We start from the raw sequence: 27,252 nt of genomic DNA, 5'->3' as shown, positions 1-27,252 counted from the left end.
ATCATTTCGTCTTACTTTTTGTTCATATTAATATCAGCATCTGCACTAAATTGCATATTTTTGTTCACGTTGGGCCTGTGAAATAAAACTGAGCTGTTTTTCCCTCCATATTCTCACTATATCAGACCTATACGAGCCATAAACGCCTGATGCAGCAAATATGATACTCAGCAAACAACATATGCAAACTTTTTCTCTTTTTTAAAATATTTGTCTGAAGGTTTGATAAACTGATCCATTTCAAACATTTAGATGTTTCCTGACTATTATTCTTATATATATATCAGGCTTACAGGATTGTGAAACCATGTTTGATGGATATTTTGTGTGTGCTCTAAGACCAGTTTTAGCAGAATGTCAGAGCTGCTCTTTTCCATTCAATCAGATGTGAATGTGAACTGTTCCTTTAGGCATTACATAATGTTACAGTGTTTGTTAATGACTTAGTATTCATGAACAGACGTCAAAGTTATTATAAAAAGTGGTTTCACTTTATTTTGATGGTCCCTTTCTGTTGACTATAAGTAACGTTGCACCTACATGTCTACTAACTAACATTACAGTGTTAGTAGAGTATTAGTAGACTGGTAGAGTTAGGGTTAGAATAAGATGACATGTTGTTGCAAAGTTACTTATAGTCTGTAGAATATCTGTTGGAAATCATTCAAATAAAGAGTTTAAGCAGACTATAAGTACTTTTATAAAGATAAATTATCAGATATTAAGCAGTCTGCTAATACTCTGAGAGTTAGTTGACATGTAGTTGCAAAGTTACTTATAGTCTACAGCATGTTCAAAAGAGACCATCAAAATAAAGTGTAACCTTACCTACCTTTTTCAACATTGGTTGAATGTTAAATGAATGTAAAAATTAATCGCTTTTGAACTTTTCCACTTTAAGTGGTGAAGGTGACAAAAGTTTTGTTCTGATTTTATTAACAATAAATCCCAAACTTTTGAACAGCAGTGTATATATCAGGCTGAAGAAAAGTGTGTTACCTACTTTATAACATTGGATGAATGAATTGTTTCTGGAGAAAAGCATCTGGCGATTGCATGTTATATAGTTGTAGTAGAAACACTGAACACCACATTTCACTCGTGTCGTTTTTTGAACTTTTCCACTTTAAGTGGTGAAGTTTTGTTCTGATTTTATCAACAAAACTTTCCTTAAAAGCTACTTGTAGTCTACAGAATGTTCAAAAGGGACCATGAAAATAAAGTGTTACCGTACCTACTTTTTCCCACATTGGTTGAATGTAAAATGAATGTAAAAATGAATTTTTGGATAAAAGCATCTGGCGTTTTTGAACTTTTCCACTTTAAGTGGTGAAGGTGACAAAAGTTTTGCTCTGATTTTATCAACAAAACGTTCCTTGATAAAGAAAAGCAATGCTTTCCTCCGTGTGAAGCACTGTGACGGTGGTTTTGTGAACGTGCCACACCTGAACGCACTCCAGCAAAAGCCTGTCCAAAAAAAAAAAGAGGAGAAGGGCTGTGAAAGTTTGTCCTTCTTTGGGAGCGATGCCACGCTCTGTCCTGTCGAGTTTTGCCAATTAAAGCGGGTTCCCACTGTTCTGGGCAGCGGGTGCGTGGCTCTTGGCACCGCGGCTCCTGCCAGGCCTCGCCGTGACTTCCGACCCCACACAGATGGGCTCGCAGGCAGGCCTGCGCTCCTGGAGCCCGGCCCGGCCCGGCCCGAGTGGACACGCAGGTCGCCGCTCTGGCCTGACGGGTCCTGAGGGTGGCCGGCGCTGACAGGGCCCAAATGCTCGGCTCCGGGATGAGTGCGAGTGTGTGTCGGTTTCTGGGGAGCCCCTGGCCGGAGCGCCGCCTCACAGCGGGGAGAGATACTGTCTCGATCACTGAATATTCATGGCCGCCTGGTCTCCGTGACAGGGGGGCAGCGTGGAGGAGGATGTCAGCGCGAGAGTGAGAGAAACACTGGGAGGAGGGAGGGAATCAAACAGTTCACACACACAATATATAAACAGAGCCGTGCCGAGGAGACAGACAGCATCTGTGATGATTGGAGGGATTGTGGGAAATGCTGCAACTCGCAGTAACACCCAGCAGTAGCTGTAGCATATGGCCGAGTGCGCGTCTCGAAGAGGAAAACTTTGTGGCTCAGTTCAAATCCATAATCAGGCTGTGAGAGGAACTGAATCGGCGAGTGAATAAGACTGACTGTATTAAACAGGCCATTGTAAACAGTCAATGTTTGTTCATGTAAACTAGCAGTTACAAAAAGGCCCGTTCATGCAAAGAAAGTTCGTTCTATTAGCATCCACACCAAAGTACCATAACGTTCTGTTTATTATTATAAGCGTGATGCAGTTTTGCTCTCTGCTTCTTTAAAAAAATGGATGTATTCTGATTGGATGTCAATGTTTTCATCGTTCATCTGCCTGAAACAATCGTTCTGAAAGTGTTGATATCGATATACTGTAATAAGTCCGTTAATATAAGTCAATATTTGTTTCTGTAAACTAGGAGCTATGTTAGCTAGTGTAAAGACCCGTTCATACCAAGAATTTTATTAGCAAACGTGATGCAGTTTTGCCCCCTCTTTAAATAACCATGGGTCTCATTTATAAACGTGGCTGGAAACGTGCGTACGCCACTTCCCACGCAGAGGTTGTGATCTATTAAAAACAAACTTGACGGGACAATGTGAGCACCTAAACTGTGAGAAATGCGAATGCACATTTCTGACACGGAGCAGTTTGGCGACACCGATGGTGAGCTGAGGGACTGACGGACAACCACTGTAAATCTTCATTACGAGTCCTAATCATAAATACAGTGCATGTTCACAATTACAGTTTAAAGAAATAAAAGAAGGATTTAAACTGTTTTACATCTGATATACACATTTAGATTAAATATGCCATTTTCATTAATGGAGTTAAGCACTTAGGCCTAAATTACATGGAATTATTACTGAGAAGTTACAACTTTATTTTATATTCTAATTAGGGCTGTCAAACGATTAATCGCATCCAAAATAAAAGTTTGTTTTTACATAAAATATGTGTGTGTACTGTGTACAATTATTTTCTATATATAAATACACACACATGCATGTATATATTTAAGAAATATTTGCATGTATATACTGTGTATGTATATTTATATTATATATAATTTATATTATATATAGATATTTTATATATAAATAACACATTTTTCTTAAATATATATGCATGTGTGTGTATTTATATATAGAAAATAATTATACTCCATACACACAAATATATTATGTAAACACAAACTTTTATTTTGGATGCGATTAATCACGATTAATCGTTTGACAGCCCTAATTCTAATAAATAATTAGTAGCTCGATCACATGGTGAGTTTAAATCCATAATCAGGCTAACAAGAGGAACTGAATTTGGCTTTGGCGAGTAAATAAAACTGACTGTTATAAGTCCATTATAAAAAGTCAATATTTGTTCCTGTAAACTAGCAGTTGCGTTAAAGGCCCGTTCATACCAAGAACGTTCATTTTATTAGCATTCACACCAAAGTACGATAGCATGAAGCAGTTTTACCGTCTGCCTCTTTAAATAGCCGGATGTATTCTGATGTCTATGTTTTCCTCGTTCATCTGCTGGAAAAAATCATTCTGAAAGTGCTTATATCGACTGATAAACCGTGGAATGAATGATTTAGGCCTGAAGCTTATCAGATTAGCTACATTTAACACAAAAGAAGCTTGTTTCCTTGCTAAAGCATTGTTTAAAGGGATGAAATGAAATTGTACTCTCATCCTCATGCTGTCCTAGGAGGATATGGCTTTCTTTCTTCATATGATCAGAGGTCGCAATATTGTGGTCTTATTTTAAATTCAAAGCATTTGTATTTATTTAGTGTTATTATGGGCTTGTTCTTGTTTGCTGTTTTTTATAGCAAGCTTATTTAGTTGTAGTATGCGCAGGGTCCGAAATTAACTTTTTGGCTCACCTGCCACGGGGACTGGTAGATGAAAAAATCCACCAGCCAAGCATATTTTTTACCGGCCAAAATAATAAACAGCCTTTTTTTTTTGTCACATTGTCACATTCATTTCAGTACATTTAATTGAGATAATAAGGTATTATGTTGAATATAAACGTAAAAAAATTGTCCAGAGCAAAATTTGAAATGTATAATAAAAAAAAATCTATATATTGATCAAAATGAGAGAAATATATGAAATATTACTATCATTGGGGTGAAAAAAAAATAAAAAATTGTCAGTTTTGTTACCTGACTCATGTGGAAGGGAAGGCAGAACGTAGCCTACTCGGTTACTTGCGTAACCTCGGTTCCCTGAGAGATAAGGGAACGAGTATTGCGTTGCAAACGCTATGAGAAAACTCCTTTTCGTGAGAAAAAACGGCCATGGTGTGTAAAGCAGAAGCAGCATGGCCAGCGGCGGAGTATGCACGATCCGCGAGTGCTGAAGACGTTCTGCGCGGCTTAGATGGGTGTGCGGCCTTTGCTCTCCGCTTCTTCCAGTGGCGGGAGCTTCACATATCCTTTTTCCTCAGCGCCGTCAACAGATGAGAGCGCGTGCGCGCTGAATATTTCATATTTTGGTATGAACATTCACCCGCCAATGTGGCGGATAGCCTTTTGAGATTTACTCGCCAAACGGAAAATCTACCCGCATTTGGCGCTTGGCGGGTGTTAATTTCGGACCCTGAGTATGCGGTTTCGATTGGATTACCGTTGTGTTCGCTTTGTGTGGTTTGTGAAGCGTCTACTTTGCGGGTCCCATCCACGTGCGTTGTATGGACTAACAAAAATGGATTATTTTTCTAAAAATATGTTTGTGTTCATATGAAGCTAGAAAGTCATACAACTGGGACAGCGTTAAGGCATGATTCATGATAAGATCATTTTCAGCATTACATGTCTTGTTAGAGTTCAATGGAAAATGCATTTCACCTACTGTACTTGTTCTAGACATCCCAGTGATTCCCGACCTGGAGGAGGTTCAAGACGAAGATCTCACCATGCAGATCGCTGCTCCACCCAGGTATCAACTGACACTCATCCTCAGAAATAAACTCATATGGTTCACATGCCCACAAACAATAGTGAGATCATTCTGAAACATGTCCACTTGAGCCCAATGTTTGAGCATTTGACAGATGGATCTTGCTAAGAAACTTTATTAAAGAGGACCTATGCCTTTTTTCACAAGTCTTGATGTGGTTTTCTGGCTCTACTAGAACAGGTTTTGCTTGAATGTTGATTATTTCCCTCATTCTCCATTGTTGCGGCTCCTCTCTTCCCAGTCTGTCAGTAACGCTCTGATTAGTTCCTGTCTCTATGAAGCCCCTCCTTCTGAAAAGCACACTGTGCTCTGATTGGTCAGCTGGAGCAGTGTGTTGTGATTGGTCGAGCGCTTCGAGTGTGTTTGGGAAATGTCCCGCCCCTTACCATAACCGCCAGTTTAACACACTACTAACTAACTCAACCAGGCCCCGCCCCTTTATTCTGCGTATGAATTATTATAATGAGGAATATTGTGACGTGTTCATTCCCGGAAGAAACTCAAGACTACAATGGAGGCGTTTCAGGGAGTTCAGAAACAGTGAAATAGAATATATATATATATATATATATATATATATATATATAATATATATATATTTATTTTTATTTATATTTATATTTATATATATTTATATTAGTGGTGGGCCGTTATCGAGACTCTTATCGCGCGATAAAAAAAATATCGCCGTTAATCTATTCTCCAAGTTGGGTTGGGAGCTGCTCTATACTACACAAGCTATGATGACGCAATCTACCCGCGGCCGCGAGGTACACCCGGCTGCAACGCATCATATTCGTCGTCATCTTAAGTAAACGGCTGAAAGTGAAAGCTGGTGAAAAAGATCCGTCAACATCCATTATTTGGACTTGGTTCGGATTTAAGCCGTCCGACGAGCAGCAGCAAACTATAGACAGAGTGTGTGGGGTCACAGTTCGGTAAGTTAACACACGACTAATCCGTTCTACCACCTCAAATTCAAAACGAAACATGATATCACTGAATATCAGCGCGCACGTATTATTCCCAATATATCTTAGTGGTGTAGCACATAATCTCTGTCTGCGCCCGGTTTTAAGAATCGTTGTTGTGTTTCTTTTTAACTGAAAAGACATCAGTTAGACAATATTCCAATTTTAAATTTGGGGTTTCATAAGCTCCAAGCCATAATAAACATTAGACCCATAAGTCTCTGCAGCTAGTGTACTTACATTTTATTTATCTACAAAATTATGTTGTATACTTACAGTTTTGCACAATATATGTTCTCAAAACTACATACACCCTTTAAAAAAAAACAAAAAAACATTTAGCAGTTGTTTAGCAGGGTCTGTGTAACCTGTTCTGAAATGGTTTTATTATAATATCGTTATCGCAAGAGGCTGCAATGTATATCACAATATGGATTTTAGGCCATATCGCCCATCCCTAATTGATAGCCTATAGTAGTTGATAATAACATAGGCCTACCTAATGTTGCCTACGTACGGTAACAGTACAGTAGTAACCTTTTACAGTCTATGAGTAGAACAGCTTTCTCAAGCAGTTTGTGATGCATTGTGGAAACAGGAGATGAGCCCCTGGTCTAATGCGCCACCTGGCTTGAGAAACCCGTTCTCAAAGACTTACTTTTATAGCCATTATTTAGGTAGCACACATACTCTGAATGCCTTCGGCAGAATTCAAATGAGCCATTTTAATCTAGATTAATTTCAAAATTAATCTAGATTAATCTAGATTAAAAAAATTAATCTATGCCCACCTCTAATTTATATATATTTATATATTTCCTTGAGGCTTAAACACAAAGCACAAAAGTAAAAGAACAGTTGTAGTCTAGGTCATGGATTTTTCATGCCAATGACCCCCAAATATGATGATCACCTGTGGGACACCTTTCCTAAAATACAATATTTATTTGAGATATTTTAGGCAGATATTTATTTTTATGTACAAAAACCCATTTATTCTCTTTTTTGAAAATAATAAGCAACAACAAATATTATGCAAGTTATCCTTTCCCAGATAAAAATAATTGGTTTTATATTGCCACTGTACTGAGGCCAAAACAAATGATTAAAATATTATCTGGAAAACATTTACTTTATATAAGATTAACAAGACACAAGAGGATAAAGATTTTTCAATTCAGATTTATTTGCATAGCGCTTTTCACAATAAATATCATTCTAGACCAGCTTTACTGAGGATATTGTGCTTAACAACAACAACAACAACAACAAAAAGTACAAATAAAACATCTTATCTTGAATAGTTAATTGTACTAATCTAGGGCTGTCATGGAATAAAATAATCACAGTTAGTCTCTGATTTCTGACCTGCCTTAAGAAAGCTAAATGGAAAATGAAACCAAAATCAATAAAGGTGATTGCCCTAAACATATATAATTCATATCTCAAGTCAGTGTTAAAGGTGAAATAGTTTTAGGATGTCAGGTGTGTGATCGTTTGTCATAATATTTCCATCATGTCAAAGTTTCAATTCATTCTTAATTTGAATGATGGTGCTGAAAAGTTTCAAAGAATTTAATCTGGTTGTCTATCAGCAATTTAAAGGGAGGACAGTCTAGTCTTTAAGATGATGTGAACCGACTCTCTCTTGTCTTCAGTATCCAGGTGAACCGAGTTATGACCTACAGAGACCTGGACAACGACCTCATGAAGTATTCTGCTTTCCAGACCCTGGTGAGACACTCAGTCTACTCATCATTCCTAAACCGCAACACCGACTCTCGACTCTCTTGTAAGGCAGAGTAAAGTTTCTGAATCATTTTAGAGCATCTTTCCCATCCTATGTGGTCACATGCTGGCCTGGCGTTAGATTGCATAGCTGCGGTATCATCAGTAATTGTTTGCCCAGTGTTTTGCTTGCATGTTTCCAGGATGGAGAGATTGACCTGAAGTTGCTCACGAAGGTTTTAGCCCCGGAGCAGGAGGTGAGAGAGGTGAGCAAATATAGCGTCTGTCCGGCTCTTTCTAAGGCGTTTAAGAGGATTTATGAAATCAGGACCAACATTCTTCATTTCATACTTTCCTGCAATGTTTTACAGCGATAGTCAACCCAGAAATTAACATTCTATCATCATTTACTCACCCTCATGTCATTACAAACTCATATGATTTTCTACTGTGAAACACAAAAATAAGACTCTTTTAAACACTGGCTAGCAGTCAAACACTTACAATCATTGTGCAATCAAAATGTTTTCGAAAGTCCCTTATGGTCACCAAGGCTGCATTTATTTGATCACAAGTACAGTAAAAAAGTAACATTGTGAAATATTATTATGATTTAAAATCACAGTTTTTATGTGAATATATAGTAAAGTGTCACATGATCCTGAAGAAATCACTCTAATATGATGATTTGATGCTCACTATTTATTAGTAATATCAATGTTGAAATTGATCTTTTTGCTGCTTCATATTCGTGTGAAAACTGTGATACATTTTATTTTTCAGGATTTTTTTATTAATAGAAAGTTCAAAAGAACAATAGAATCTTTTGTAACATTTATAAATGTCTTTACTGTCACTTTTGATCAATTTAATGCATCCTTGAATAATGTTTTTTAAAATAAATCTTACCACAAACTTTTGAATGATAGTGCATCACGGTTTCCACAAAAATATAAAGCAGTACAACTGTATTGATAAATAATCATAAATGTTTCTTGAGCATCAAATCATCATGTTAGAGTGATTTCTGAAGGATCATGTGACACTGAAGACTGGAGTAATGATGCTGAAAATTCAGCTTTGATCACAGGAATAAATTACTCTTCATAATACATATTCGCTTAGAAAACAGAAATTTTACATTGTAATAATATTTCACAATATTACCATTTTAGCAGAACAGAAAAACATTTAAAAATATCTTAATTATTCCAAACCTTTGACTGGTAGTGTTTGCAATGACAGTCCATCACGACAAGGACAATAATAACTATCAAAATGATTTTTAAAAGTTCTGCTGTTGATGCCTTTCCTGAGAAACTCAGTTGAATGTAGTGCACAAGTCATCGACTCTACTTTCTTGATCATTTTATTGTTGTTTTTCATCCTTGGAGCTTGACAGACATGTGAACTGCTGTATACTTCACATTGTTTCCTTACAGAAGATGCATAGATCATTCAACAACAAAAAAAATGTCCTTTTGTGTTCCTTGGCATGAGTGTGAGTAAATGATGAGTCTTTTAGGTGTCCCTTTAAAGGCACTGTTCTTCTCCTGCTTCCCAGCCTCTCTCTCTTAATGAAGTTCCTATGGGTTTTCATGGTTTTCAGGAGGATGTTGTTTGGGATTGGGATCATCTGTTCACCGAAGTCTCCTCTGAACTCCAGACGGAATGGGATCAAGAAGAGCGAGAGGAGCAGTCGCCACCTCCTGTGGCCTGAGGAGGGACACGTCTCTGTAGGGTTACATTTACACTTCATGTGTTCAGATATTGTTCATATTGAATGTGTCTCTTGACTATGTCATTGTCATTGCCGGTGACGTCACACGGCTTTACGCTGTGTGTGTGTTTCTCATTAAGGTTAACCTTGCAAACCCAGAAACATTGCTTTTCTTAACTGGATCAATCTGGAGACATTTGTCACCGTTTGTAGTATCTGGAAAAAGCGTAAATCCAAGGTTAATGAGTGGGTAAACTGAAATCCAGTTGATTGAGTTAAAATGAACTTTGCTCATCCGAGCAAGCCAGCCTTATCATTATTGACCAGACCATCGACCGTGAACCAAACGTCCGGTTCTCAGCTGTTTCAAACACGGTGAGCTTAATTCCTGTGTTTTTATCATGCCTTGTTTGTTGGTTAACATAACGCGTTTCATTTAAGTCAGAATATCAAATTTCACTCTTCGAAAAATGTACATTTCTCATGAAATTATCCATAAACTAATTAATTATTCACCTTTTGTCTGAAATGTTTTAATAGTCATGCTCAATTTTTTAGCCTTGATGATATTCAGTATATATCTTGTAATGTATGCTTTCAGTATATATCTTGTATATTATGTATTTGTTTTAAATGGCTTAAAAGATTAAAAAAGGGGAACCATTGTTTTGACCAGTAGATTCAAAATAAAAACAATTACCAATAACCACACTGTGAAACATGCTGATTTCACTAAAACTAACACTATTAAAAATCGTTTTTGACAATTTAAGAGCTGAATTAGAATAAAAATATAAGTATTAGATGAAAAACTTTAAAATTAGAAATGCTGCTTTGGAAACTAAAATAAGTTAAAGTTCTAAAGTACCAAAATGACTGAAAATTAAATACAAATTTAATGAAAGATATATAGAAATATTTAATATAACATAAAATAATATACAATAATATTTAAATAACAACATTCCTAAAATTTAAACTAAAATGAAAATGAACATATCAAAATAAAAGCTAATTCAAAATACTGTAATAGTATATAAATAATGCTAAAGTAACACTGTTTTCCATATCTGTCAATCACTTCGACTCTTGGTGTCAATGACTGACACCCGAGGTCATACTTGTGAGCCCCAATCACCTCTGATATTTTGAGAAAAGGCCAATGAAAATTGGCGAGTGGATTGCGCCACTTCACCGGATATATGGGTATAAAGGGAGCCGGCTTGCATCCACTCATTTAGATTTGATCTTCGGAACCGAGTGAAGTGTCTTCTACACACAAGCTCATTTCCATTTGCCTCGTTGAGAAGGATTGCTGGTGTTACGGCGCAGTACAGCGGTCTCTTTCCACGCCTCACACGGATAAGTGCAGAGAGAGCTTCCCCTGAGCGTTTCAGTGACCTCAAAGAGCAAGCTTCCTCTAAAAGAGCAAGCACAGATCTTTCTGCCTGTGTGACGGTCACGATCTTTGTCTCACTTGCTTGGGTTGGTCCCACAGTGAGACAGCGTTTGTGAATAGTTCATGTCCTCACTGCGAGAACATGACCATGGCAAGCGATCATGACTTTCTTTTCTAGTAAAAGGAGTGACTTCAGCTGCTTCCCGTCCCAGTCCTTCTACAGTGCACAAGGCCACGGCATCCAGCGCTCAGGGCGTTCTGAGGGCAACAATTGGAACTTTTCCACACAGACCTCCCATTTCTCCTCTTGCACATTGCGCCCGATGGAGTTCCCGGATGAGTTCGACATTGCGTCACATGCAGCCGAGTTCTCATATGGGGCTCCAGATGAAAATGAATTATCGATCACAACGTTGGGGATGGGCGCTGAGGGCTCGGATGGACCGCCTTCAGGTGCGGTATTCCAGACCACATTTGATGCAGAGATTGGGCTGGCGTAGAATACTCAACCCTGTCCCGAGTGTTCGCGGTTGGATGAAGTACATGAAGAGCTGAAGACATGGGAGGCAACTTTTCCCGCTTTGTTGGCTCTTCCATCCTCTTTATCCTAAACGGTGGGGCAGCCAGGGGGTCCCTGGAGGTTCCTCTGGTGGGCCGCGCCATTGCTGTGCATTTATGCCCACAAAACGCTGACACCTGGCGGAATCATCCTAGACTCTCGTCCATGGCCTGTAAGTTTACTTTGTCTCTAACGGCATAGGCTTAAAGTGCCGCCGGACTGGCTGCTTCCACCTTGCATGGTCCAAAGATTTGTAGGAGGGTAGTCCTGAGCCGGGATTGATGCTGAAACTGCGTTTGTTGACCGACTCTACGAACATCAAAGGTCACGGTGCGGGCTCAAGCCCAGGCGATGTCCAATATGTTGGTCCATGAGCGGCATCTCTGGCTGAACCTTGCTGAGATACGGGACACAGACAAAGTTCGCTTTCTCGACGTGCCCATCTCGCAGGGTGGCCTCTTCGGTGACACTGTCAAGAACTTTGCCAAGCCGTTCTCGGCAGTAAAGAAGCAGACGGAGTCCATTAAACACTTTCTCGGTGCGATTCCTCTGCCACCTTAACCCTCTGGGGACCAAAAACGCGCCCGCGCGTTTTGCTCGTTTTTTTTTTTTAGCAATGAAAATAAACACTAAATGCTCTGTTAATTTTGATCTTTCATTTTCGTGTAATACATCAAACGATCCTGTTTAGTTTCTATTTTTTTTCTGTATACTCACAATAAAAATAAAGTGTTTTGCTTTTTGACAAATAAAGAAAAATTAACATGATGCGATTTCTGCCTTCTCACTGTCAGTAAACTCCCATTTGAAACGCGTTCGAAAATGATCTATAACTCCGCGAAAATTCAGTCAAACAGGCAAACAGACCCACGGGCATAAAGCTTGAGATCGCATCTGTTAAATGAAGTAACTTATATAAAAAACAAATATTCTCATCTTCTGTAATCTGTATAAAAAGAGAGCGACTCCAGTCGAGCTCATTACGAGCTAATTCACAGTAATGTGACCACTCCCCGGAGAGCGCGTGCTATTCAAACGCAAATTCTGAGAACTATTGAAGATCTGTGAAACGCCCACATCAGCTGTAAACAAAGCGCGTCGCGATCGAGTGAGGCATAATATAGCCTACCTTATGGAGAAAAGATTCCTCAGAACAGTGCTGATATGAGGAACAATATATCCTGATATGAGGAGCAGATCCCGCTGAGGAGTGAGGTAGGCTGTTTTCTTTTCTCAAGTGTGGAATAACGTTATGGAATAACGTTAGTGTAGGCCTATGCAAACCGCAAAAAGATGAATCGCATTTCTATAATATGACTCGCCTTTCTGTGAGATGAATGAAGGGTACATATTTGTAAAGACTGTTTAGCCTAAATATAAATCGCGCGTCTGTGTGTGAAAGAATAAACTGCTTTGCTATAGTCTACTGAGATGAGTAAAAATCGACTGGAATATGTTGAAATAAAATGTATTTGTATAAGCAACGTATTAAACTGCAAATTAGCATTTATATGCCCTAATATTTCATAAAAACAACGTTACAGTCAGTCACTTGTTGACTAGATTTGGGTACAGTTTTTAGGCTACTGTAAAATATACTGCCACATAAAATAAGCTTTTGTTTAGCAATTTCTGCTCATATCTAACGTTTTTTTTATATATATATATATATATATATATATATATATATATATATATATATATTTGTCAAAAATAAAGTCATAGACTAAGATGTTAGATGTTCCAATGTTGGCTATATTCAAACTAATGAATACATATGATAAAATGTAGGCCTATAATCTTTTTTCTTTTTCTTTTTTACAAAGAAAGAGTACACTTGAAATATTGTTGAAATTGTAATTATTGTTGTAATTGTAACATTTTTAATAAAATAGCAAAACATATTTACAAGAGAGATGTAAGCAAAATCTTAAATGGTCAATATAAGTCTTCTTCTAAATACATCCTTTGTCCTTGCATTGTGGCTCAGTCAGTGTCACACCTGAAAGAATGGCTCATTAGGCAGAGTCATTATGCAGAGTGGGTGTAAACTACTCCTCCCCCTCGCATATTGGCTTTCCAAGCAAAACCTGTTTTACACCATTTAAATCAATGTATTTTTTTTTTGTGAACGATAAAGCAAGACTATTTTCATATAATTTTGAAGCTAGAACTCAAAGGGACCACATCCATTGGTCAAAAGTCTTGTGGACACATATTTAATATGTGTTTTGTGGTCTTAATTCAGCAACTTTCATTTTTATTTTTTCCAATAACCACGCATAAACATTATTCTCTTAAAAATACAAACATCTACATACAAGTTGCTCGCATATTATGGTAGCCCTGTTTGTGCTATATAGAGTGAATTTACACCTTTGTCATTAACATGTTTATAAATAACTGAAAAAAGCACAAATGTCAAGGCATGTCAGAACATCTCAAGGGCCCCAAAAACACCTTGGTCCCCAGAGGGTTAAGGATGCCGACGAATGCTCCCTCATAATCATTGCTACAGCCCCTACCTGGTGAAGATGGGGCACAATTTGACACCTGCACCCAGACCTCTGGATCCTCCACGTCTGGTCTCTAGATGTGATGCAGTAGATCTTAGTGGTCCATCACCAGCAATGATAGACATGAGGCGGCTTTATGCTTTGAAGTGGAGTCTGTTCGCGAACTGGTGTTCTTCCCGAGGGGAAGACCCTCAAAGATGTGCAGTCGGGTCAGTCCCCAGCCCAATGCTTGGAAGAGAGGTTGGAGTTTCCCCTTCCACCATGAAAGTGTATGTGGCCGCCATACTGGCACATCACGACGCAGTGGATGGTATGTCTTTAAGAAAGCATGAACTGATCGTCAGGTTCCTCAGAGATGCCAAAAGGTTGATTCCTCCTTATTCCCTCATGGGATCTCTCTGTGGTCTTGCTGGACCTACAGAGCGCTCCTTTTGAGCCGCTGGACTCAGTTGAGCTTAGGTCCCTCATTGGAGATGGCACTCCTGACAGTGTTCACCTCCATCAAGAGGTTTGGGGACTTGCAGGCGTACTCTGTCAGAGAAACGTGCCTTCAGTTCGGTCCAGCATACTCTTGCGTGATCCTGAGACCCTGGCCGGGCTACGTGCCCAAAGTTCCCACTACCCCTTTTAGGGGCCAAGTGATAAACTTGCAAGCACTACCTCGGGGTGAGGTTTGTCGTTGCTGTGTCTGCGTGTTTATTTGGACCGCACGCAGAGCTTCAGAAGCTCTAAGCAGCTCTTTTGTCTTTTTTAGGGGACAGCAGAAGGGGAAGGCTGTCTCCAAAAAGAGGATGGCCCACTGGATTGTGGATGCCATTGCCTTTGCATACCCGGCCCAAAGGCGTGCCGGGCCCTTTAAGAGTGCATGCACACTCCACAAGAAGTGTGGCTTTCTCCTGGGCTCTAGCAAATGGCGCCTCTCTAACAGACATCTGTAGAGCAGCAGGCTGGGCTACACCCAATACCTTCGAGATTTTACATTCTCTGTGTTGAGCCAGTTTTGTCCCGTGTGCTATTGGGTACAAACAGGTAATTTGTGACAAACGGGCAGGATGTACCGCTGAGGGAATAATGTGCACTTCTTTGTCCTTATGAGTTCCCCGGACCAGCGAACCCTGGATGTATCTTGGCTGAATTTGGCTGAAGAACTCAAAGCCAGGCCCAGTGCTTGTGATGCATGCCCCTTCTGGTCAGCCGGGGTACTCAACCGAAGTGCTCTACATGTCGTAATTCCCTGACGGTTATCCCATATGAAGTGTCCTCCGCGATATGAGTTCCCTGACGGTAAACCCGTGTCTTCCCTTAGGCTTACCCCAGAGCCCCGTCTCTGCCGCCAAGTCACTGTACTTGTAGAAGTTCCCTCTTCAGGTAGGACCCACTGCAGAGACTTCTTTCCATGTGTGGTACTTTCCGGTGTGATGTATTCTCCACGTTAACCTCCCTTCAGGCAGGATGTGTACAGGTCTCTTTATTGTTCCTTTTCCGCATAAGAGGCAATGCTTCCCCAGCCCTTCCTCTGGGCCGCGCAGCTGTGAATTTGAAAACAGAAAAGGTTAAAACACTGGCTAAAGCGACCTATTCCCATGCTAAGTACTTTCCTCGCTGTCCCCACATGGTAAAAAGGACTACACTGCTTATGTGGGGTGAACCACGGCGAAGTGACTGACAGATATAGAATGTCTCAGTTTCAGTTGTAACCTCCATTGCCTGATGGAGGGAACGAGACGTGGTGTCCCTCTTGCCACAACACTGAAATGACCGGGACACTGTCTCGGCTCCTCAGCGTAATGGTGCGTTCACACCGGACGTGAATAGCGCGTCAGGCGCAAGTGATTTCAATGTTAAGTCAATGCAAAGACGCGTTACGCGCGTAAAAAATTCCTGCGGCGCGAATGAGGCGTAGAGCGCGGCGCGGTAGACGCGAATACGCCTCATTCGTGCGTCAAGTTCGCGCGAATGATTTTATTAGTGCTTTTTGTGCATTCGCGCGTTTAACTCGTTTGACCCGAGTTGAAAAATCTGAACTTCTGCGTCAATTCGCGCCGCGTTAACCAATCAGGAGCCTGCTTGCTGCTGTTCCGTGGTGAAGTGACAGTTTATAATATTATTTTATGTTTGGCCTCAATAAATTATTTTGTAATGACTAAAATGCACAACAAAGCAAATCTTTCACATAAAAACTCGATTTCATTATATGAGAGATACTCATTTTGTATTGAATGCTATTTATTCCATATCTATTCTAGATTATATGAAACATTATTAATCTAATGTAAAGACAACAAACACAATTTAGTGTATAAAAACTAAAAATCACAGGACAGGTTTCACTTTTGGAGGTTGGCTCCATTTATTATCAAAACAAAAATAAATGACAGATTAGGTGGACCCGAGTACAGAGACGATGTCCCGTACGCAGCTGTTTCTGCTCTCCAGAGCATATACGAGCGGTGACTCTCTCGATTAATGCTAATGCTAATGCTCGATAAACATCTAAAAAAGATGGCCGCCAACGGGTTTCAAAACTTTCGCCTCTGACGCGCATGAATTTCGCTTCAATTTTTTTTTACGCGCGTCAATTTCGCTTCAAATTTTTGTTTTTACGCGCGTCAAGAGTGAAATTGATTAACACAAAGTGGTCAAGCGTATAACTAGACGCGGCAGGCGTGAATTTGACGTGCTATTCGCGTCCGGTGTGAACGCACAGTAAATCTAAATGAGTGGATGCACGCAGGTTCCCTTTATACCCACGTCTTGGTATTGCAAACATATACCAAGTGTCTTTTTTGGCAACACTTGATCCATTAATACTAACACTTTCTCTTCTATTCTATATCTATTAATAAAAAAATAAAATAAAAAAAGTACATATGCTGGGTTAGATTAAACTGGGAAGGGTCATAGCACTTGCATAGTGTGGTCCTATTGTTAGTTTAACTGCTTCAATTGGTCTTATTTGTTTTGGATAAAAGTGTGAATAACTGTAAATGTAAATGCCTGTGTGTCTGGTGGAGTGGCGCATGCAAATTCCACTTGACAATTTTCATTGACCTTTTCTCAAAATATCAGAGGTTATTGAGGCTCCCAAGTATGACCCCGAGTGTCAGCCGAGATTCTTTAACACTCTGTTTACCACTATACATGAACACATTGCAAACATTTTTAAATTATGGCAAATTAGTAGTTTAATCATTAACAGATAAATCAAATTAATTGAACTGGAACTGATTCACAGAAATCCAAGCTTACTTTAATACCAGAACTTTTAAAGTCAATATCGTTTACACTCAAGACAAAAGAGATCACGACCCATTTTGTGTAAAACAAGATGTTCAATTAGGAAAAAAACGAAGCAGGGACACGATTTTGTCCATTGATGAATTGACTAGATGGGGAAAAGTGTCTCTGATAGCTGGCTGTAAAATAAGAGGGACTTATAACTTCAGTCGAAATGGAAAGTCGAGAGGTGAAGCAAGTTTTGCATTTTGATGAAAGATTATGAAGGCAAACATATTTTTCTTTAGAATAAAGATGAATGATTCACAGTAAGAACAGGAACATGATTTAAAGGGACAGTTCACCCAAATGATCATTCTGTCATCATTTATGATAGGAACGACATGAGGGAGAACGCTCTCGTATTCATGAGATAAGGAAGGATCATTTTAGGAAACATAATGGCCAAATAGAAAGCACATTATAATTGTCAGAATTTTGCTTAATTTTATATCACCAGTGAAATCAATATATCATTCATCCCTATAGTCAGGTGTGCTCAAGGCAGGGTTATTATCGTTAACTAAAACTATATATAAATTACTTGAGATTACATAAACATTAACTGAAATAATATATAAACTTTTCACTCTTTCAAAAATGTACTGTTAGGGTGTACCGTCGGTGAAGGTGTAAAATCAATGATGATGGAGAAGAATTTTCAGTCCAGGGTGTTTATTTTGGTGCAAAAGTGATTCCCAAGCAAAAATATATACAGTAACAAAAACTAAGGCAAAAGAAATATATATAAATCCATAAGAGGTTCACATGTATTCTGGCTATGCCAATATCCAGGCCCAACAATACAAGGAGTGATCCCACACTCCAAACACTCTCCTCAAAAATGGCTACCAGGAGCCCTTTTATAGAATTAGGCTCCTCCCACTTCTGGAACATACCATGTATAAATAAATGATAATTTTAAAGCAAGATAAAACTATACAAATATATTAAACAAATGGTATTAACATGCAACCTATGCATCACATTATTAATTGCAAAATTATGTCTCCACATTACAAAGAAAATGTCTGAGAAATGATAATTTCCCTGATTTCCCCCTGTGATGTCACTGACAATGAAAGTGCCCTTCCAATTGGGCAATTAGAAGCTTTAAAATGGCAGCCATCGCTGCACATGGGTTTGCCAGTAGAGAGGTGACCCACAATGTGAGTATAACAGTATTTTATGTGTACATGCTAGTTTGTTACAGGGGAAATAAACTGTTAACATTTGCAAAAGAGTTTGGTGTGGGTTCTTTGAAGGTTAAATCATATAACAAAACAAAACATTTAGCATTGAGACAAAACAAACAACCAACAAAAGAAAAGAAAATTATATAAAAAACATTGAACTAAGCAGAGAGCCTATCACACCACCTAAACAGAAAAATAACCACACATCTAGTATACGATGTTAATTTGCCGGCATGTAGATTGTGTGTGTATATTGGTGTAAACTGTTTATGGGGTACAAGTACTTCAGCAGTCCTTTCAAAATAAAAGTCCTTTTAGTCTTAGGTCACAGGCTCTCTGTGACATGTACATTTGTCATAAAGTTATCCTTAATCAGTAATTAATTATTTACCTTTTGTCTGTGAATTTTTTTAGCCTTTAAACAACACTGTGTGAAATATTGTCTATTTTCAACAAAACTAAATCTATTAAAAAGCTATTAAAACTACAAAAATATATTTTTGACAATTTAAATAGTTGAAATACAATACAATGTAAATATTAGATGAAAGACTTTGATAAAAGTTTAGTACTTCACAATTAATTAAAGTACTAAAATGAGTCAAACTGAAATAAAAAATAAATAAATGAAAGATCAATTGAAATGTAAAAAAAAAAAAAAAAAAGACAAAAAAAAAACAACATTTCTAAGACTTAAAATTAAAAGGAAAATTGAAAATCTAAAAATAAAAGCTAATTCAAAATACTCTAATAGTATATAAATAATCCTAAAGGGTTTTTATACACTATTTTTCCACTTTAAATGAACACAATATTATCATTAACTAAAATTAAACTCTAACCCTAACCCTCACTAAAATCAAATAAACATGAACTGAAATAAAATAAAATAAAATAAAATAAATAAAAAGCTTAAACTTATTATATTTCAGAGAATAAGCAATGAAATCCTTATTTTCCTAACTAAAACTAAATAAAATAAAACTTAATAAACACTCTATTGACATTAAACACACATAAACACATAAACACACAACATTAAAACTTTAACTAAAATGAAAATGAAAGCAGAAAAAGCTGTATATCAATAATAGTATATCAATGATAATAAAATAACACTGGCTCAAGGTCTAACACAACTTTCAAGAATGATGCAAGACTCGAGAGTGATGTATATGAATACACAAAAGTGCGCTCTCTCACACACACACACACACACTTGCTGTACTTTGTTTCTCTGTCTCTCTGCTCACATGAGCTTTTTTGGGCTGTTTTAATGAATTCTGCCCATATGCCCCGAGCATCTGCCGAGATGCCCCTTCCTCCCCCCCCCCGCCGAGCTGTGAAGTGCCCATCCATGTACAGACAACCTCTAGCTGTCTCTCTCAGGGATCGCACGGCCAGTTTAGCAGGCGGCCGCTCAGATTAAAGCCCTGTGATCGCGGGGAACTGACCCGCCTCACACAAGCGCTCCCAGAACCGGGCCGAGGACTGAGGATTATGTGACAGAGAGAGAGGGAGAGAGAGAGAGGGAGAGAGAGAGATGTTTGGCATGAGACTCAGTCCAGCTCCTCAAAGTCACCTCTCTCTGAAAGCAGCGTTTTATCTGTCTCCATCTTACTGCATCTCTTATTAAAGAGAGAGATCACCAAAATATGATCATTTAATACCCTTATGTTGTTCCAAACCTGTAAAAGACGTTGGACAGAATGCTCTTTTACATACAGTATAATAACAGCCTTCTGAACAGACCAACGCTCATTTAACCCTGTAATGTCTACTGTATCATGTTTGATACACACATTTATAAGGTCTCTAAAATGATCAACTTGATCTGTTAAACCTGTCGCACACTCGATCTCCTCAGTCCTTCTGTCTCTGACTGAGAGTTTAGACTGTTTTATCAAGTAAAAGTCTTATTATAATTGTACAAGCGTCCTCCTTCAGCTCGAGCTTCACGAGTCTTTCTGTGTCAAATCTGCCCTGATTTATCAAGGAAACGCAAGAATAACTTTGATATTGTTAGTAATATTTCAGCTGGACTGAAGCAGCTTTGCTTTACTTGATTATCATTCATCATTTATTATCATAATCATGCGTATCAAATATGATCATCAGGCTTTTGAGGAAGGTTTATTTGTTCATCTCTCAATCATCATTATATTGCATTGCATTATATGATTTAAAACTACAGAGATTTGATCATAAAACTAAGCATTTAAATATCATCTTACTAAGACATTATTGGCAGATATTGATATTTATATGTATTTTATGTAAGTATATGCTATACCGTTATAAAGATCTCATTGATTTACATCACAAGTTATCAGAATTTCATCTTACTTTTTTGCACATATTAATATCAGCATCTGCAGAAAAGTGCATATATTTGCTCAGTTTTGAGTCTCTGAATAAAACTGAGTTGTTTTTTCCCTCCATATTCCCACTATATCAGACTATATGAGCTATAAAAGACTGATGTATCAAATATCAAGATTTAAAAATATATATTTTGTCTAAGCATTCAACAAACTGGTCCATTAAAAACTATTATTATTATAAAAACAGACTATTATTTTACATGTCGAGCTTTACAGGGTTCAGATTAAAGAGTTGAGGCCACTGAGGTCTGACACCATTGGTTCTCATGTATCAATTGAACTTCAAAAAGTTTTCAAAAACACAAATTAACAGTGAAGATAAACTCAAATTTTCAGCTATATGAAATATTGTGATTATGCTTTTATTCTATGTTTGTCCTTTGGAGCTTGGCGAGGTTTGGTGGAGAAAAGAACATGTGAATAAATGACAGGATTTTCATTTTTGGGTGAATTATTCCTTAAAGACAGGAGAAGTGATTGTCTTGTGTATGAGAAATACATTTTATAAATAACTCTACCGTTCAAAAGTTTTGGAGTCGGTAAGATTTTTGAATGTTTGTGAAAGAAATCTCTTCTGCTCATCAAGGCTGCCTTTATTTTAACAAAAATACAGTAAAAGTTAAATATTGAGAAATATTATTACAATCTAAGATAGCTGTTTTATGTGAATATATTGTAAAATGTCATTTAGTTTTTCATCATTACTCCAGTCTTCAGTGTCACACGATCCTTCAGAAATCACTCTAATATGATGATTTGAACCATTTCTGATTAATGTTGAAAACAGCTTTATTCCATTTTTGGATTTTTTGTTATTCCTTTATTTTTCAGGATTCTTTTTTTATTTGAAATAGAATCTTTTGTAACATTATAAATATCTTTACTGTCACTTTTGATCAATTTAATGCATCCTTGATGAATAAAATGATTAATTTCTTACATTTTTTTTTAAATGATAATGTACATTTTTACAAATCCTGAAGTAACGCACACACTCAACTTGAATCAATCTACTATTACTAAACGCCTGGTATATCAGTTATGAATATAGTCACAGCGATGGCCGCGTTCACAAACATCATTAATGACTGATCAATCAGACTCAGTCTTTTCCTCCTGTCTCTCATTCTCATGGCTAGTAAAACGAAACCAGAGGGAAGTCATAGGTTTTATTAAAAATGCCCTGTGGTCCAGAGCTCTGTCTGCATGTATCTGGATGGAGTCGGATGCTTAATTGTCGTTGAGAATGAGATAATTGTCTGCGCTGCCGCTCTAATATGTTTGGGTGGTGACAGAAGCTCCTCCATCTGATCTGTGCTCATATCTCCCGCTCGGACGGCGCAGGGCAATATACGGGCGTGTAATTAAAGTGTAAGAATATGTGCAGATGGAGAGATAGGGAGAGTGAGGGGTGCGGACAGACGGGACCAGGCCTGGAAGTCACGGGATGTTATGAGCCCACGCTCGTGGAGCGCGTGCCGGGCCTCGGGTCTCTGACTCTTATCAGGGCCCGTATTGTTTGATTCCTCGCTGGCCTTTGGCTGCAGGAACATCCCAGAACAGCAGAGCACAGGACTCTATGTGTGCGTGTGCAGCAGAATCTCATCGTGAGGAGTCAGATCGGCTTTGATCTTTAGTCAAGTCACATTTATTTATTTTACAATACGGAGTGTTTCAAAGCAGCTTTACAGAGATAACAGGAAAATAATGCAACAAAGTTTGTTTCCAGAAGAAAATAGTGTCATAGTCTGTCTTAAGTAAGTTCAGTGATGTTTCAGTTTTATTGTAAAAAAAGTTATTAATTTAGTTCATTTATATATATCTAGCCGCTCTGGAGAAAACCGTAATGTCATCGTCCAGCTCAGTTCAGTTCTCATATAATGGTGTCAATGCAGGCAGATCAATATTATTGTTGAATATTAAATTAAATGTCCCCAACTAAGCAAGACAAAAGCTAATGGCAACAAAGGTGATTAAAAGGCGACCGTGGCAAGGAACCAAAGCTCCATCGGGTGACAGAATGGAGAAAAGAAAACTATTATCTTTAGAGATAATGGAGTCATTCGTTGTGCTGTAACTTTCTGAACTCAAAAGAGAATAAACTATAAAAACAGCTCGTTCTGAATCACGTGATCGTCCGCATTTACACGCCAGTGCAAACTTGGGTAACACTTTATTTTACAGTTCCTTGTTACATGTGTTACATGCACTTACCGTAGTAATAACAGTAAATTATGCATAATTACATGCAAATAACCCTCAGCCTTATCCAACCCTAACCCTATAGTACATGTTGTTAATTAATATTACTCAGAACTTAAATATATAATTACACTGTAACAATGACATCTTAAAATAAAGTGTAACCCAAACTTGTAATAATCAACATGGTCCATTAAGGACATAATGGCAGTGTAGAAATAATTCAAACAACTCAAAGTCTGTATGATGAAGTCAAAACATCTGAAATCTCATTGGTTCTTGTGTGATGACGTCATCCAAACCCAAATGCTATCAGTGAAACAAAGTATAGTATAGTAATTATTTTACACAGAATCAATCACATGACCAGTCAAATATCACTTTATCTTGTTAACCCTCCTTTGATCAAACACTTTCTCTTGTGGAATGAATTAATAGACCGACTGTGAATTGAGAAATTTTTATCATTTGAAATTTGCATAATGCTAATCATCAATATAAGTCCAAGATGACTGTCATATTGACCACTGTAATATAAATCAAAAATGACTCTCTATGATCGTAGTGACCACATCTCCATAAACACCAATCAGCTTCCAGGACCATTACTGTCTGTTCTGCAATGTCTTATGATCTTTATTATATTCACGAGTTTTTGAGTTGTGCTCTACCTGTCAACAGTTTGTAATAATTACGATTCCTTTAATGTTTCTGAAAGAAGAAACATCCTTCTGCTCACCAAGGCTGCGTTTATTTGATCAAAAATGCATTAAAAATTGTGAAATATTCCAATGTAAATCAGCTGTTTTCTATGTGAATATATAGTAAAGTGTAATTTATTCCTGTGATCAAAGCTGAATTTCCAGCATCATTACTCCAGTCTTCAGTGTCACATGATCCTTCAGAAATCACTCTAATATGATGATCTGAGGATCAAGAAACATTTATGAAAACAGTTTTTGCTGCTTTATATTTGTGTGAAAACTGAGATGCATTTAGTTTTTCTGGATTCTTTATTGAATAGAAAGTTCAAGAGAACCGCAATTATTTGAAATTGTATCTGTAATCTTTTGCAACTTTATAAATGTCTTTACTGACACATTAGACACACAATATCACAAAGTATTAATTTCTTTTCTTTTCTTTTTTTAAAAAGGTCATTCTTCCCCCATATGTTCAATAGTAGTGCATCACGGTTTCCACAAGAACATGAAGCAGCGCAGAAGAGACGTAATAATAATAAATGGTGACGATTCCAGGCGTTTGAGCGGGAGTGTATGTGCATTCGCTGTGTTTGTGTGAGCATTCACATTGAACATGAAATACGGTCGGAGCATTTGTCATGTATTTTATTATTTGACCCTCACTCCTCTCTCTGCCGGACATGTGGCCCCTTTCATTTTTCACATGACTGCTTTTCTTATCACTGCCTCTGATTCTCTGGCAATAAAACACAAAACATTCTGTAAAACATGGAGCCGTGAGAAATTATGATAATAACTCAAGAGGCGAGGTGATCCGGGGTCTGTGGAGGGACGGGTCAAGGTGGTCCTCCTGTAAACCCTCTCCATCACTGAAGACGATCGGAGTGTGTGTGTGTGTGTGTGTGTGTGTGTGTGTGTGTGTGTGTGTGTGTGTGTGTGTGAGAGCATGTGGAGGTCAGGGCCGAGCGCTCCGTGAGAACGCGTTAAACGTGGCGAGTCGAGATCAGAGCGCCATCATCTACAAGTCATATCAGACGAGAACCTGATGTTCTGGGAAGAATTTGTCCAGAAACACTTGCTGCAAGAAACACACGTGTGTGACGCTGTTATGACCAGCTGACGGGACATCTGACATTTAATATTCAACAATATTACTGATCTCTTGCATTGACACCATTATATGAGAACTGAACTGAACTGGATGATGGCATCATATATATATAATGAACTAAATTAATAACTTTTTTACAACAGAAATGAACCATCACTGAACTCACTTCAGATGGACTATGACACTATGTTCTTCTGGAAACAAACTTTGTTGCATTATTTTCCTGTTATCTCAGTAAAGTTGCTTTGAAACACTCTGTATTGTAAAAAGCACTGTATAAATAAAGGTGACTTGACAGAAACGTTAATAGAATGTTGGCTTAGTTATCTGGTCTTATTGACATCATTCATAAAATGTTTTTTCTGATACATTTAGTCGGACGTTCTAATGTTTTTTAAATGTTGCTTGTTTCAGAACGTTCAGAGAACATTCTAAAGTAACGTTCCAATGTTTGAAGAATGATGAAATGGAGTGTTCACTTAACCAAGAGAAAACACTTGTAAAACATTATATATATATATATATATATTCAGGGAATATTCAGAAATAATGTTTTCATAACGTAAGGGGAACGTTAACAAAGCGTTCTTATATTTGTCATTATTTCCATTACTTTCCGTTATTTTTCAACCACCTGTTTTTTTTTTTCCATCCAATCAATTCCTGACAAATTCAATCAAATTCTATCTTACTTTTTTCCTGTTTCTTTCAGAATTACTTCATTTAAAAAGAAATAAATCAAAGTTTGTGAATGCCATTCCATATTTCCTAATGTAATGCAATGATATACTGACAAAGTGCGACAAATACACTGCTAAAAATCAGAAGTTAACTCAAAAACTTGAGACAACCAGTGTCCCGTCTGCTCAACTTGTATCAACTTACCAATTAAAGTCGGTTTGCTTTCGTTATACTTAAGTTCTATAAACTCAAAATCATGTTGTTGTATTTTTTATTTGTGGATGCAAATTAAAAAAAAGCTTGTATTTCTGCATTGACATGAGCTGTAACAGTAACAGTGAAGGAGAATCCTCTAACTTGAGCGTCAGTTTGTTGAATAAACGAATAAGGTTATAGAACAACTACTATCATCAAAACAAGTCCAGTTTACCAATTGAAATGAAAGAAACTTCACTGAAGCGAACACTAATGTTGCTAATGCTGATTTGAAACATAACTTGCACAACAAAATATAATTCAAAAACAATATAGAGCTAAAATATCTATATTTATGTCATCATATCTCCCCATGCTTTGACCAAAAGTGCTAATTATTCTTGTGCTTCATCAAACTGAGAATGATCAGATGAGAATAAGGTGACATTGTAAGATCTTGCTGCTTAATGTTTTAAAGGGTTTTACAGTAAGGTTTAACTACTTTAGTTCAAACGAAGTAACAGTAAACAATACTTCTACAGAATTTATTAATCTTAGTTAATGTTAATCTCAACATTTACTAATACAAGTGCTGTCAAATCAATTGATCGCATCTAACATAAACGTATGTACAGTATATGTATATATACACACACACACACACACAGAGACAGACACATTGCAAAAGTTTTATGTTAGAAGTGATTAATCGATTTGACAGCACTAATACATTTTTAAAAAAATCTAATGTTGTATTTGTTAACATAAGTTACATGAACGATGACAATTTTTTTAACCAACTTTAACAAAGATTAATAAATTGCTCATTGTTAGCTCATGTTAACTAACAAATGCAACCTTGTTGTAAAGTGTTGCCATTTTAAATTGCTCCTACTAAATGGCCAAGCTTTAGTCTGACATCTGGCGTTGGTTTTCCACACTCTAAAAAATGCTGGGTTGTTTTAACCCAATTTTGGGTCAAAAATGGACAAACCCAGCCATTTTAACCCAACGTTTGGGTTTGTCCATATTGACTCAAAAAATTGGGTTAAAACAACCCAGAATGTTTTAAGAGTGCAGGATCCGAGATCTCTGACGAGCTAGCGTTCTGTCGGGTCTGAAGTGAAGCGTGAGGTTGATCACACTACACACACCTGCTGCAGTTCAGCTGGACACACACACACACACACACACACACACACACACACACACACACACCAGCCATTCTCCTCCCTGTGTCTCTCCTGTCCTCCCTCTCCTCCATCTGTCCGGCTCCAGCGGGGGTCCGGTGGGGGTCCGGTGGGGGTCCGGTGGCCCGACTCAGAGCCGTGCTGAGAGGATCCCGGACCCTTGTGGAGCGTCTCTCTGTGTTCCTCCAAATCCAAACACTTCCGGCGCGAGGTTCTGGTGCCAGCTGGCCGGACTCTGCTCCTAAACCCTAAACCAGAGAGGTAACGTCACCTCCACTCCTTTACTCATAAACGCACACATGGAGGAGTCCTTCACTGATCAAGATCATCCTCTGGTCTGAGCGACTTCAGAAAGCGAAGTGAAATGTTT

General features: G+C 38.0%; 1 protein-coding gene across 1 annotated transcript in view; it reads left to right on the top strand.

Annotated features, from left to right (window-relative positions):
- ift43 (intraflagellar transport 43 homolog (Chlamydomonas)) overlaps nucleotides 1-10,152 on the top strand; it is a 35,120-nt gene extending 24,968 nt beyond the window's left edge. Inside the window, exons 6-9 of the mRNA XM_079853221.1 lie at nucleotides 4,957-5,029; nucleotides 7,680-7,755; nucleotides 7,953-8,015; nucleotides 9,359-10,152. Coding sequence (XP_079709347.1) covers nucleotides 4,957-5,029; nucleotides 7,680-7,755; nucleotides 7,953-8,015; nucleotides 9,359-9,469 — 323 coding nt within the window. The 3' untranslated portion in view covers nucleotides 9,470-10,152. The remainder of the gene's footprint in view (nucleotides 1-4,956; nucleotides 5,030-7,679; nucleotides 7,756-7,952; nucleotides 8,016-9,358) is intronic.
- Nucleotides 10,153-27,252: the final 17,100 nt, after the last annotated feature.

Source organism: Squalius cephalus, assembly GCF_949319135.1.
Source record: "Squalius cephalus genome assembly, chromosome: 20".
Lineage (NCBI taxonomy): Eukaryota > Metazoa > Chordata > Actinopteri > Cypriniformes > Leuciscidae > Squalius > Squalius cephalus.
Note: the sequence above shows the minus strand (reverse complement) of the source record. Positions and strands in the feature narration are given on the sequence as shown.